We start from the raw sequence: 14,817 nt of genomic DNA on the forward strand, positions 1-14,817 counted from the left end.
TATGCATAATATTTTACTGAGAAAATAATTAAAAAATATAATAATTTAGAGTAAAACAATTACATGTATAATTGTAAATATTGTAGATATGTGTTGAGGTGTGAGTCTCCCTGCCCGTTTCTGTGTTTTTCTGACACACCTGACGTCTGTGCCCATTAAAATAACCTCACACCACCTCTCTCTCTCCAGGACTGTCTGAGTCTAATGTAGTCATTATTCTGTGAATAATCTTCACCCTCTAAAAACCTGCAGGGTTATGTCTTGCCTTCTCATATCATGTGACCTCTTCTCACTTAGGCCTATCTTTTATTAAATGTCCTTTTTTTGTTTCTTCCCCCTCCAGGCCACTGAAGTGACCTCTAATCTCCATTCACAAAGTCAAACACGCAGGAGTCGGATAGGAAGAGGCGGAGGGAAGAAAAGACCAGGCAGGCAGGTATAGGGGGGACGGGGTTAAGAAGGAAGTGTAGCCAGGTATAGCTTGCAGTTTGTTCTGGATATTGCAACATGCAGAGTTGGGTGCCTGATAATGAAAACAAAAATATAATTGATTTGAATGATGAGGGGCGGAGGGAATGCAGCAACTGAAGAGGGGTACAGGAGGAGTCAAAAGAGCGTGGGAGGCATGGATGGATGGATGGATGGATGGATGGATGGGGGAAGAGTAAACTAAGTAAATAGGAGTGCAGGATGGAGGGAGGAGGCGGTTGCCGTGGTGACTAAGAGAAACCAGAAAGCTCCAGGAGGAAACGACCTGTTTCTCCTTCATTTTGTCTATTTTCATCACACAAAGGATACACATGCGCAGCTGCTGACACACATACACACACATACACACACACACACACACACACACACACACACTCATGCATAAATGCCCACAATGCATAGACAGACACAAATGTGCATGCACACACATGCAGGCAAACTCTTCCACAGTAATGTCTTCCTCTTCTCATGCCATCTTTATGCACCCTTCCTCTCTCTGTACAGTCCTCTCCTCTCTCCCTCTCTACCTCTCCTCTGCAGTGAATGAGCTGACCTGACAGTGCTCCTCCTCTGCACTGAGTGCTGTGAGTCTCTCTGAATTATTTAAAAGCTGGGACCCCCACGAGTGCTTGTCTTCCCCTAACACCCCCTCACGCTCTCCCTCGCTTCCTACCTCTCTCTCCTCTTTCCTCTGTCCCTTCCTCTCTCGCTGTCATTCTGTCTTCTGGTGCTGCAGTTACTTCCTGTGGTTCTGTCATATCTTTGATTAACAACATAGAAATCTGATCCACGAATCACAGACTGGTTAATAGTATAACACTTAGACAAAGTATAAGAAATGATTACTTTCACATTACATTTCCAAAAGTACGGTACTTCAGTATAACTTTGAGGTACTTGTACTATACCTCGATATCGGTATTGCGACGATATTGTAGGTTTGACTATTGGTGCTTTTACAAAATATTTACACATCGAGATCTTTGAAAAGATAATCATTAGTAATGTGGATATAATGAGTGTAAAACATAAATAATAGAACAGAACAGTCTGGTCAGTTCAGAAAGTTACATCACTTTACTGAATGTAGCCTTTAAAACCAGGAAAAGACAAAACTTATGCCATATCACGATATTACGATATCCAAAATCCACAACGATATCTAGCCTCATATCACAATATTGATATAATATCGATATATTGCTCAGCTGTACTTGTACTTTGTGTCACTTTATACTTCTTGACTACATTTTAGAGGCAAATTTTATACTTTTTACTCCACTACATTTACTAGACAGCTGTGGTTACTTTTTTCTTTACATGATTATCTTATAAAATATGATGTACTGTTATAGATTGAGCATACTGGTATAAAAAGTAAAGGTAAAGGATCGTGTGTAACATTTCAGGGGGTCTATTAGCAGAAATATATAATATTCATAACTATGTTTTCATTAATGTATAATCACCTGAAACTAAGAATCGTGGTGTTTTCGTTAGCTTAGAATGAGCCCTTCATATTTACGTAGGGAGCAGATCCTCTTCACGGAGTCCAACATGTTGCTCCACCATGTTTCTACAGTAACCCAGAATGGACAAACAAAACACTGGCTCTATTAAGAGCCTTTCACATTGTTACGTTACCTGAAGGCCACCGTAGTTCTCCAACACGCTTGTGAAACTGCGGTAACGTGAGCCGCAGAGTGTAAAACCGTGGTACCGCCAGACGCCGTCTGACTTCCGTTGCTCCTAAAGTAGTGTTATTATGGTAAGGATGGCCTCTGAGAGAGGCGAACGGTGTTACCACAGTTTTGCACTCGACGGCTCATGTTACCGCAGTCTTGGAAAGTGAGGAGTGAGCGAAGGGGTACTCAGTTGGTTGCAATCTGCAACCACACCACTTGAGGCCCCCTCAATCCTACACACTGCACCTTTAAAATTAGCTCCACCTTAACTAGATGCACAATCAAAGAGCTGCTTACATGTTAATGCAACGGCAATAATAATCAGGTAATAACAAAAATATTGAAATTTTGCTGCATAATGAATACTTTAACTTTATACATTCCTGTATATTTTGGTGATACAGTAATACTTTATATGTATTTCTATGTTTTGGTATTGCCAATATTACTTATAGTAAGTAAAGGAACTGAATACTTCTTTCACCACTAATACTTTATAAGCTCATATCTAGAGTGCAGGTGATAGAAATGATGCATATCATCTCTGTCCTGTGAAAACCATGTATCTCTAAATCGTCAACTTTTCACGAGCTAAGAAAAACGTCCCAATGTGACAATGCAGTTTTTCAGACACTCTATTCCAATAAAGGAATACATAATCCTTCATATTATCTAAAAACATTTTTAAAAATCACTAAAATAAGGGATAGATGGTTTTGGACAGCGATGATATAGACCGAGAACACTCAAAGAAACATTATAAGATTGTAGGCTTAGATGGTTACCGAACGCAACATTCCCAAAAACAGACTGACAAGCTCTGCAAGAATCATGCATCCAGCACCCCGGGCCTCTTGTTTGTTTTGACCTACTTTGTGATTTAATTAAGGGAACATGGAGGACTAACCACAACAGATCACACGGATGGGAGGAAGGGTGATAGTTAGCGGTGTCTATTGTTGTGTAACATTGCCATTTGTGACACACCGGGTATAGCGGGGCGGCCAAAATTAGAGTCGGCTCCTCGACCGGAAAAGCCTCGAGTTCAAGCATGTAGAAGCGAGCATCTGCCTGGCTGGAGTGTGTTCGAGCATATATTTGCTCTGAAGTCGACCCTGCACTTTGACCTTTTGAGGAGGAGGTATCAAATGATCAATAAAGTGCTACAAAATCAGTTGACAGTAGGAGGAGTGTACTTTTAACTTACTCATTCTTGGCTCTGGCATTACATGTTGCTCTCCATTCACAAACCAAGCCGGCTATTCTGTGGGGGAGCTACATCGCTACTATGGCACTATGGCCACGGTTATTCATAGCTCTTTTTATATTGCAGCCTGTCTCTCCTCCCTCTTTCTCCTCTTCTCTCCTCCCTCTCCTCGTTCCCTCTAGAGATGGCCCTACCTCACTCTAACTAATCACCATGGCAACCTGGTAATCCCTGAACAGAAAAATTCTGACTCCCTCTCACACACACACACACATAGCAGGACTGCACGCACACACACATAAATGCACACATGGGTGCACACATGGGCACATTCACGCTTGCACACACAGACACACACACACACACTCGAAGAGATACTCATGCAAACCAATACTCTGGTGTTTACTGGTTAGACGTATCTTACCGCAAACACACGCTTCCACGCATCATTGTGAGGATAAAGCCTCTCTTGTGTATTGTGAGAAGCTTCATGTGTGTGTTGGCGAGGATTTACAGTAAATACAAAAACCTTTCGGGTTGTGTGTGTGCACTATTCATGTATGCATTTTGTATGTATGTGCCCATGTTTGTTGGCTACAAATAGGTGAGTGCGTGCGCCCGCATGAGGTTGCATGTGTGTGTATCTGTAATTGATTTCACACTCAGGTCAATGGTTTTACAGCTACAAGAGAAAAAGCACATGGTGAATCTGTGTGCTCTGGTTAGCTTCTCATCTCCGTTTCACTGCTTTTTTCCCCCTTGAACCCTGCTTTGACTTTTGCTGCCGGCGTGTCTATTAATAACACTGTTTGTCTGCAGTTAATATGAATTTTATTTTATTTACTGAATAAAAGTCTTACAACAATAATATACAGCCCACATCATTGTGCGGTTGATGTAAAAAAAAAAACAATCACTTCATACACACGTCATTTATGCATATAGGTACATTTTAGAGTACAGTTCATTCACATTAAAGTAATTAGATTACAGTGAAGGCACGTGAATGGATGTTCACATATTTATTTTTGCACACAAACAATTCTGCTGACTGGATACTGTAACGTTATAAGACCCCTCCCACTACACTGGTTTTCTAATCGTCTGATCAATAAAGCTCTTTCTCTTGACAGACAGAGTGGTTGGCAAATGAGCCTGATTTTCAGGAGAGATCAATAGGCTGATTGACATGTCAGATGGATGAATGAATATACTCAAATCAGGTGTATTGACCTCACGGACCAGGCCTAACTGGATGGTGTGGCGCTAATTCACGATGTCAGCACCTCTGTGTCAGGGGAGATTACAAACCTCTCCACTTACCTCAAATATCTCATTGGTTACAGGAAGCGCACGGCTTCGTGTGTGTTGTTTCAGGTATTATAGAAATCAATTTGGTTTGCATGATACTGAGATACAAATAGACCAGGCTGTTGAAGAAGGGCTGGTTTTCCTGTAACTATAAATACATTCAGCAGGGATTTTAGATTAGAAACACTTACCACTAAAATAATGTGATCAGTGGTTATTATAATGTATGACTTTGTAGCGCATGGAAGAGATACAAACACATAAACTTAAACCTGCAGTAAGCAGAATATTTTTGGCATCATTGGGCAAAAATTCCATAATAACCTTTCAGCATATTGTAATTCAAGTGTTCTGAGAGAAAACTAGACTTCTGCACCTCCTCATGGCTCTGTTTTCAGGCTTTAAAAAATCTAGCCTGTGATGGGAGACTTTGTCCAATAACAGGTCATTTCAGAGAGAGATCGTTCCTTTTGGCTGTGCTCTGGCTGGTGGGCGGTGCTTGATATTTCCTCAACTGATCTCAACATGGCTGCCGGGTCACAAACTTTCTCATTTTACATTAAACAGTACACTACAAGATGTTTCTGAAAACATTTGAGGCAAGAAATAGGCATTACAGTAACAGAATATTGATTAATTATTGATCAACGCTGCCTAGTTTGACCGTTTGATCGGAGTTTGCGAGTGATTTACAGCTGCTCATTGACGGCAGACTCCAGCTCTGCTCTGATTGGTTGTTTTCCTCCGGTCTGTGAAATCTTGCAGATGCCATTAGGAGCACCGCAGGACACCAGAGGAAAACAGAGGCACATGATAATTTTTCAGATTACCTGTCTCATGCACTACTGTCGGGATATACTGACCGTTTTATAAAAATAACTTTTTTAAATCATATTTGCTCCATTTCTACCCACTGCAGCTTTAACAAGGTAATACGCAGGACGATCCAAAGCAGCATATCTTTGTGTGTGTGCGCACATGTGTTGACAAGTTAATGTGTCTGCATTTGTGTATTTATGCCCCAGTGTGTTTGTTCATCCTTTACGCATGTTCAGTGCGGCCTGGGAACAGGATGCTGCAGGGTCATGTGCTCTGCTCCAGTGAAAGGCAGTCTGTGTGTGCAGTAGTGGTGCACCAGCTCAGGGATGCTGGAGAAGACGCAACTGATCTGATCCAGCGTGAAGCCCAAACCCTTGACGCTCTTCGTCTGGGCCACGATGATGTGCACACAACTCTGACTGGTCCTAATAGAACAAGACAGAACGGAGAGATGCACAAAATACAGATTTATTGTGAGAAGGACAGGTTTGCAAGTAGAATACACACAGCAATAGTTACGAGTTATAATATGTTGAAGAATGGAAACATAATGTCAGAAAAAAAAAATTCTCCCTCTATCTGTTATCCGTCTCCCCAAATGAGGCTGCGCATTTTCCGAGTTCAGCGGATGTGTAAATGGGGTTAATGATGTGGACTCTCAAATGAATGAGCAGCGTACAACAAATGTGCTCTCAGGCGCATGCACACACGCGCGCACACATACACACAATTGCACCACAGGATTTCAGCCGTTATCCAGAGAAACCTGTTCCTGGCACACTTATCGGTGGTATCAACTCTACAATTGACACATAGTCGTGCATTTACGCCTTAGAGGTTGCCACCACAATGCCAGTTACTGTAACACCTTAATAATTCCTTAAAAAGAGCCAAACACTACAGGCTGATAACGTTATATGTAAGATGTTATTGTCATGATGTGTGAGAGTCGCCTGCATTGTATGTTGATTATATGTACTGTTGTTTAAGTCATCGTCATTATGATAAGTGTCTGATAACAAAGTGATAAATGATGTTGTGTTAGTAGTGATGGCATCGCTATTATATGAGTGATAGACATGTGATAGGTAACGGCTACACTTGCTGAGCATGTTACTTATATTATGACGCATGAATGATAATTATGGGATGGTGACGTTTACCCAATAAGATGTTATAATGGATGGTCATACTTATTTAGATATGAATGGTCGCAATGTAATGGGATGTTTGCTCTAAATGTCATTACTATTAGAAATGTTGTTTCCTGGTTGTTTCCATCATTTTGATAATACCAATTTTATTTTTGTTTGTTTTTTCCTGTGGCTCTTATTAGTTTTATTGTTATTACTGTTTTCTTTTTTGTTTCTGATGCCTTTGTTCTGTGTGATGTAACTTCTTTTGGAAAAACAATAAAAAGTGAATTACAAAAACTAAAAAAAAGAAGCTAAACACTCACTGTTGAAGGCAAAGTCAGTGGGCACCAACACCTAGCTATATTTTGTACAGTATAAAATACACTGTATAATACAAGATAAATGTGGCATGCCCATTTTCAAACGAGGCTGAAAAACATGGCATTATAAAAGGAGATTTTGAAATCAGAAAAGCATAATTGATTTTCAAGCAAAATGTCCAGCTGTCACCGCTGTAACTCCGCCAAAGAAAAACTGAGAAACAAAAGTGGAGAAAAATAGCGCTATAAATAAATATGTACATGTTGCACTAAATAGCGTGCCTGCACTGAGTTCAACAAACACACTCCAATGAAACGCACACATCCGCAAACTCACTTCAGAGCGATGGAGTACTTGCTGGTTCCTGATTCGCTGTCCCTCACCAGGAAGCTGGCCTCCCTGCAGCGCTGCAGCTGAGCCTCAGCCTGTTGCCGGCTCACACTGCCGTGATACCAGCTTGGAGGGGCGAGGGAAGGAGGAGGGGAGGGGGAGACGCAGAGAGAGAGAGAGAGAGAGAGAGAGACAGTGGATCAGTGACATATAGCGCAGGGACATATGGAGATAAGTCAGATGTCAAGATAATGATAGGTGATGATGGTGGGAGAGAAAAAAAAGAGACTGACGGGAGGAACGAAACCGACAACAGATTTATAGTCTCCATAAATCACGCGGACATGTATTGTGGTGGACTGAATGAGTTATTAGTGTCAAAGGTGAACTTGAGGGGGCAAAGAGATAAATAAAATAGACGCTGTGTGTCGACGCGAGGTGGTGCCGACAGTGGCTACAGGCTAGAGCCATATATAACCAGACTGTATGTGGCATTGATGCTTGAAGGCAAAACACATACTGACATAAAGCCACAACATGAGAGGAACACATGCTGGAACATGCGGGGAACGTCCTCTGAGTGATGTTCAATCTGAAAAGAAAGGCCACCCTTAATGAGATGAGAGACTGAGAGTCTATCTATCTATTCAAGTCTCACCTCGATGGTGCACTTCCCTCTGGCATCTTACCATGAGGATGTGCTCAAGGGCTGGCTCGAGCTCTTACTGATAAATACAAGGTTTCACTTAAAAGTGTCTTAATGCGCCAAATGTAAAATATATTTGAGGTGTTGGCCAAGAGGACTGGCAGCCTCTACTGTATTTGACATTGTGAGTTATCAGACGTTGAAGGAAATCTGCTTGATGGCTTATCAACTTTTACTAAGGGAAATTTGATTTTCAGCCAAAACTGTGGAGGGCGCTGTTCTTCCAGAGTTTCTCACAAACACAGATGGTAAGGTTAGAAGGTAAAGGCCAAAGGGAAAGAGAAAAAAATGCTTATTCTATACTGTTTTAACAAGTGCAAGCAGAGCAACACAGAAAATAGACAGGGGGGAAAGGAAGTGCCATTTACTCTGCAGAGTTTATGGGAAATGTGGAGTTAATTTTGATAATAATACACAGACATGACATAAAGGCAACCAAATGTCTCAGCCCTCATCTCATTTGTTTAATTCCTTCAATCCGCTAATCCTGTTCAAGGTTGAGCATGCAGTGGGTGAGGGGTAGATCACAAGTCTATCAGAGGGCTAAAATATAAACCGATTTAGACTATCTTATGGGTCAGTTCACCTGCCCTGTGGGAGGAAACCAGAGCACTGGAGGAATCAAATACAGAGCCACATTGGCTCTCCTCATATGGTTTAAATGTATGTCTCCTCCTTTTATCAGCATTTTTGTTCTAGTAAGTCGGGTCTATTCAGTCGGCAACCTCGGGATCTGAAAAGTGAAGCGAATGCTGAAGTGCCTTAAACCTGCATTCTTTCTAATAGCCAGCAGGGGGCGACTCCTCCGGTTGCAAAAAGAAGTCTGATTGTATAGAAGTCTATGAGAAAATGAGCCTACTTCTTCTTTTTGTCTTATAACTTTCACAGTGTGTTTCAGTTCATGAAAGTTAATTGTAACACTTTGATCGCCTGAAAATGCCTTATTCAGCGTTCGGTTGCTCCTCCTTCTCGTGTCACTTCTGGTTGCAAAAAAAAAATGATGGCAACGGCCAAAATGCCAAACTCGTGGCTTCAAAACGCCAGTCCACAAACTAAGGAGTGACGTCACGGTGTCTACGGGTCTATTGAATCCTGTATAATGATGTCATATTTTTATTTATTACACTTTATTACACGCTTTGTTGAATACTCCATTCTGATTGGTCAATTACAGCGTTCTACTTTCTATGCTGTGGACGCCGTTCTGATCTCTGTCTCTAGAGAAGCATTTTTGTGTCACATTATTGATTTCCTACGTAAGTGGCCGTGTAATAAGCGGGATAATGTATACTGAGTTGATCCTTACATATTAGATATTTGCTATGTCATTATTTGTGATTGCTACAGCTGTTTTTCCTACTATTTTCTTCTTGACAATGTACTGTACCTTGAGTGTCTCATTGAACACAATGTCAGTATGGTGAAATAAATTATGTTTGGTTTGTAATGTTGCACATTTGCCTGATGCCTGATAATAGAGTTGAAATGTTGCCTGTTTCAGTCTAATAAAGTTTATGAGCTATAATCCAGTGTGCGAAGGCTTTCTTATTGTTTCCCTTACTAATATTTATAAATGAAATAAAATGCAGCATTTCCCTCCCCCTTCCTATGGATAAGTAGGTCTCCTCCCTCCTTACCTCTGCTTCTCCAGGGGCAGGCCGGGGTCCACTTTGGCTGCGTCCCCATCCAGCGGGGCGCTGAGGGAGGTGGGAGACGGAGGGGAGAGTTTTATAGGACTAGAAGAGGGCGAGAGTTTGAGGGTGGGGAAAGAGGGAGATGGGGGCGTCAGAGGGGAGAGTTTGAGAATAGGAGAGGAGGGAAAGGAGGGAGAAGAGGAAGAAGATGGAGAAGATGGCACGAGTATCTTATGGTTCCAGTTCTTCTGCCTCAGGGTTTGTTGCTGCTGCTGCTGCTGCTGTTGCTGCTGCTGTTGCTGCTGCTGCTGCTGGCGTGCGGAGGTTGAACCGTTCTCTTTAGTGGGAGAACAATCCACCGCCTCGAACTGAGCTGAAGGAAGCAGGAGAGACAATATCAACCTTTCATAATAAAGTCCTATTAAAGCATGCCAGAGCTACCAAAGTAAACACATCCCTGGAAATTGATTCAGCAGGATTGTTTTGTTTCCTTCTCCAAAGCAAACACCAAATTGTTGTGGCATTACTGTACAAATAAAACTCATGGCATCCTTCCTCCACACCCTGAACCCCCACCCTTCCCATCATCCCTCTCTCCCTTTCTCTACCTGACAGCGCTCTAACAATGTCCTCCTTTCTCCACTCCCAGGGCAGCTCGTACTCTCCGGCGGGACGGACGTCAGACTCTGGCCGTGTGACAGGTATCCACACCCCACCACTGTCGCCTTCCAGCCCGCCCTCGTACGGCGTGTCGTAGATGTTCGGGGGCGAGGGTTTCCCCCCGTCTCCCTTCCCCTCTCTCTTTCCTCGGTCCAGCAGAACGCACACTTTCAGGAGGTCTTTGGAGCCCCGTCTACGAACCTCTGCAGCACACATGTGATTAGTTAATGGTATTAAGATGAAGGATTATCACTTAACAGACAAAGCTTTGTATATCTCTTAAAGGGTACTGTCACCTGCTCTTGTTAAAATGTATTATTTACCTTTTTTAGAAATGTTTTGAGCCCAAATTGGCTCCTCTGTGTTTTGATACATTTCTTTTAATAACCTCGTACCTGACAAAGAGACAATTTGGCCTCAAAACTTCATAAAGAAGAAACTTTAAATGAAGCAGGTGACAGTGTTGTGAGTCCTGAGAGAGGTCGAATTCACTGTTGTTGTTGTTTTTTTACTAAGCACTTGGACAATACTATGTGTGTGTGTGTTTTCTCACAGATCACAGACAAAGCAGTTGTCAGCACAATGTTGTGTCACTATTTTTAGTTTTAGCTTTGGAGTTCTACTGTTTGAGTTACCACACATCAACCAACCTCAAACAAATTCAAATAGGCTACATAATATGGCAAACATAACTACTTAATCAGTTCATATAATATTCACCTACATTCACAATACAATGATGCTTATAATTCTGTAACATAATCATGCATTGAGCTAACTGGATCAACAATGTAATAGTGAGCGCTCCCATTTTAGTGTAACATTACATAACCCACGGTTTTCCTTCAAATTATATACTCAGCTGCCAATTTATTAGGTACATGTAGCCAAAACTAATGCAGTCTAATACAACAATCCTGAGGTGTATGAGTCAATGGGCCCCTCTGCACAGACCCTCCTACATAATGTAGGAGCAAGACACACGGTGCATCTCTTTGTAGTCGCTATGCATCTTTTCGTGGTTTTGTGTCTCTTTGTGCAATTTGCATCTCTTTGTAGTAATCTGTACCTCTTTGTGGTCATTTTTTGTCTCTTTGTAGTATTGTTTTTGTCATTTGGTCGTTGTGTGACTCTTTGTAGTCACTTGTATCCCTTTGTGGTTGTTTTGTGTCTCTTTGTAGTACTTTGTCTCTTTGTCTCTGTGCCCGGTAGGCCCATTCAATAATCCATCGATGGGTGTTGATTCAACTTAATGATCATTTAAGAGGCAGTAGTTTGTGGTGCTGTTGGTTTGTCTTCAGTTATACTGAGAGGTGTCTCTACCGTTTTGTCTATACTTTTACAATTCAGCATTCAAAATGGCCATAAAGTTTAATCAACATATCTCTAAGTATAAATTAAAATGAATCAGTATAACCTTTGTGAAGGTACAATTTATTGCTGGGCTGTTGTATTAGACTACTTTGGTTAGGTGCACCCAATAAACTGGCAACTGTGTATTTTATAATGAATACACAAATCAACTCAATTAGCCTGTAGTCAGGCATGCATTTCTGAGAGATATTTGATGTATCAGGTAGAGAGTAGAAAACTTTATAACAGAAAAATGACAATGTCAACTGACACTTGTGCAAAAAACAAGTAAGATCAAAATACAATTTGTATTACTTTATGAGTTAGACTGGTAAATTTGTCCCTCAACTCAAACTAAGTACCGTGCTTATTGGAGATTTGTATGTTTGTTTGTTTTTTAGATTTCAGTAATACAAAAATGTAATGCATGGTATCCTCAGTAATTTTAAACCAAGTTGTAGGCTAGTACTTGTGTTCACTGGGCCAGCCTGATTAACTCAATCCGTCTGTCAGGTGTGATTTGCTCTCTAAATTAAGTTTGTTACGACGTGTCGTTAAACTTTAGGGGAATTTCACTTGCTGTGTTTCTTTACTGTCTGACAGGTAGCCTGTGTGTCTGCACTATTGTGTGACCAAACAATGGAGCTACAGGAAGAAAAGGTCAACACGGCTGCTGATTGGCTGGCTGACCAGGCCACTTCCTGGCTGCTGGGAAGTGATTGGGCGAGACCATGGGGGGGGGGGGGACGTGTAGGTTGAGGGGGGTCCTTCGATTCTTTTCACACGTAAGGGACCATAAAGTATGTTGTGTATGTGCGTGTGTGTGGGGTGGAGGTGGTGGGGGGGGCACTGGGGCCAACTTCCTATCAAAAGAATGGGGCAAAGGAAACAGAGGCAGGAGACAGGAAGTTGGAAGAGGAAGCTGCACCCATTGTCCCTGCACAACACTGTTCCTACGGCAACCGCCAGCGAGGAGGGAAGTCAGCAGAGAGACTGAGGGTCTACAGTAGTTTGGCCCTACGTCTCTTTAAAACAGCCCTTTAGCAAGAATGTGACATAGTGAGAGTGCAGAGGGAATTTTAGCTGATATCATTTACACAGCTTATTAAAGATGATACACAAAGAGTGTTTAGAGGTAAATAGTTATGTTTTCAGCAGACACACTACAGTCCAGATGATGCCACTTTGGCCCTACCATAATTGTAATTGCTGTGATAAGTGATGAGCCTTAAAACTCACCTGTGATGATGACCTGAGCATCATAGGGCTCCATGTATCCGTCATTTACTCCTGCTCTCTCAGCCTCCCTCTGCTCCTTGGTTTTCTCTGCGTCAAAAGGATCTGCGTAGTCCTCCAGGATAATCAGCTGTGAGAAGGAAAAGATCCATCAGAAAGAACAATGCTGGAGACAACAATTTACCTGGAGACAGCAGAGCAGGCAGGGGGAGAGGGATCTGATACAGTGTGTGCGTGTGTGTGCGTGTGTGTGTGTGTGTGTGTGTGTGACTAAATGACAAGTAATGGAGGGACAAGCAGAAAAAAGTGCAAAGAGGTCAGCACATTGTGTTTGCCTGTTTGATCTGACACAATGTAGTGAAACTGCATTGTGTTCTTTTGAGAGCGATGGAAACTGAATACAGAGTTATGAACTGAGGTGGGGTAGGGAAAACACAAAGGAAAGCACTGACCTCAAGCCTACAATGAGATTTTGTTTTTTGCACTGTACAGTATATTTACTTTTAATCTGCATGCAGCTGTAACCACTTCTGCCTGCTTTTGTTTGATTCTAAATAAATAGCAGATGAAATGTGGAGATCACATAGGGTTTGCATTAACTGTGTTCCATCTTTTGGAAGTTAAACTCACCGTTGTTTTAATGTCAGATCTTTCCTTTTCGTTCTCGGGCAGCTTCTGCTCACTTATCCCGTTGAGTTTGGGGGTCTTGTCTTGTTTGTCCACTTTGATCATCCTGCTGATGTACACTTGCGCCAAACTCGAGGTCCTGACCTGGCGGTTCTCATCTGATGTCCCAGTCTCCACCTTGGAGTTCTTTCGTCCTTTTGGTGTGAGAGTATCCCAGATGGTGCCACCAGAACCAGCGTTGTTGCGACCCAATTCTGTAGCCGAATTTTTCCTATTTCTCCCTGCCAATAAACCCCCCACTCCCCCATCTTTGCGCAGGCTGTCACGAGAAAACGAGGATTTGTGTCGAGTTTGTGAACCAGATTCAGACGCCGAGCGGACCCTTTCGTTGCTGTTCTTCAGGTTGATGGGAAAATCTCTGAACCATCTCGCCATGGCTGTCACTTCTCACAAATTTAAAAGTTAACAAACCTGTTGTCTTTAAACTATCTTTGGACCAACTTTACGCACAGATATTTTACGCACGCCTCGGTTGAAGTAATGTGGTCTGAAATGACAAGAATCCCCTAATCGTCAAACTCAGACAGCTCCTACTTCGTGTTGTTAAACAGATTCCTAGAGTCTGAAACTCCCTGACAACTTCTGGTGCTCCTTGGAAGTCATTGGCCAGTAGTGGCTCTTGCTGCTGTCACTCTGCACCTGCAGTAACAACTATCCCTGGCTCTTGCTGCTGTCACTCTGCACCTGCAGTAACAACAACTATCCCTGCAATTTGAAAAGTAGCCTCTGCAGCGCGTAAATTCGAAAGAACTCAAAGTTTTTCTTTGAACCCAGTAAAGATCCCATTCCCAGAGCGTGAGATGATGCGTCCAGTCTGTGGAGGTGATGAGATGCAGTGGAAAGTTGTGTGCGCAGACTGTGTGGGATGTCACAGGAGACTGGGGAGGGGCTTTGTATGGAGAGCTGTGGGGAGGAGTTTTACTGTAATCATTTCATTGGAGACACAGCAATCCCCAGACTTTACCAGAAGTTGGCCATATGACAATAGATTGGCAATAAACAAAATGTAGGACCTAACATGTGACAGTCTATGACACAATTTGAAAAAAATGCCCCTTTTTCTTGTGCACTCCACTACAGTTGAAATCATATTTGTGCTCTGTAGCTCTGCAATTTTGGAGACATTTGCAGAGAATGATCACTCAGGACTGAAGATAATAATAATAATAATAATAATAGTAACAATAACAACAATAATAATACACTTTTTTTATATATCACTTTTCAAAACAGCAGTTCCAAT

At 42.1% G+C, this 14,817-nt stretch overlaps 2 protein-coding genes across 2 annotated transcripts in view; both read right to left on the reverse strand.

Moving 5' to 3' along the window:
- flad1 (flavin adenine dinucleotide synthetase 1) overlaps nt 1-14,817 on the reverse strand; it is a 276,153-nt gene that overhangs the window by 104,428 nt on the left and 156,908 nt on the right. The window lies entirely within an intron of this gene.
- On the reverse strand, nt 4,299-14,436 carry she (Src homology 2 domain containing E). Its single transcript, XM_074653629.1, has 7 exons — nt 14,259-14,436; nt 13,518-14,213; nt 12,891-13,017; nt 10,247-10,501; nt 9,642-10,011; nt 7,305-7,424; nt 4,299-5,936 (listed from the first exon to the last, which is right to left on the reverse strand). Exons 2-7 carry the CDS (start codon nt 13,947-13,949, stop codon nt 5,744-5,746), a joined length of 1,497 nt encoding a protein of 498 aa, XP_074509730.1. The 5' UTR covers nt 13,950-14,213; nt 14,259-14,436; the 3' UTR covers nt 4,299-5,743.

Source organism: Sebastes fasciatus, chromosome 12 (genome assembly GCF_043250625.1).
Source record: "Sebastes fasciatus isolate fSebFas1 chromosome 12, fSebFas1.pri, whole genome shotgun sequence".
Lineage (NCBI taxonomy): Eukaryota > Metazoa > Chordata > Actinopteri > Perciformes > Sebastidae > Sebastes > Sebastes fasciatus.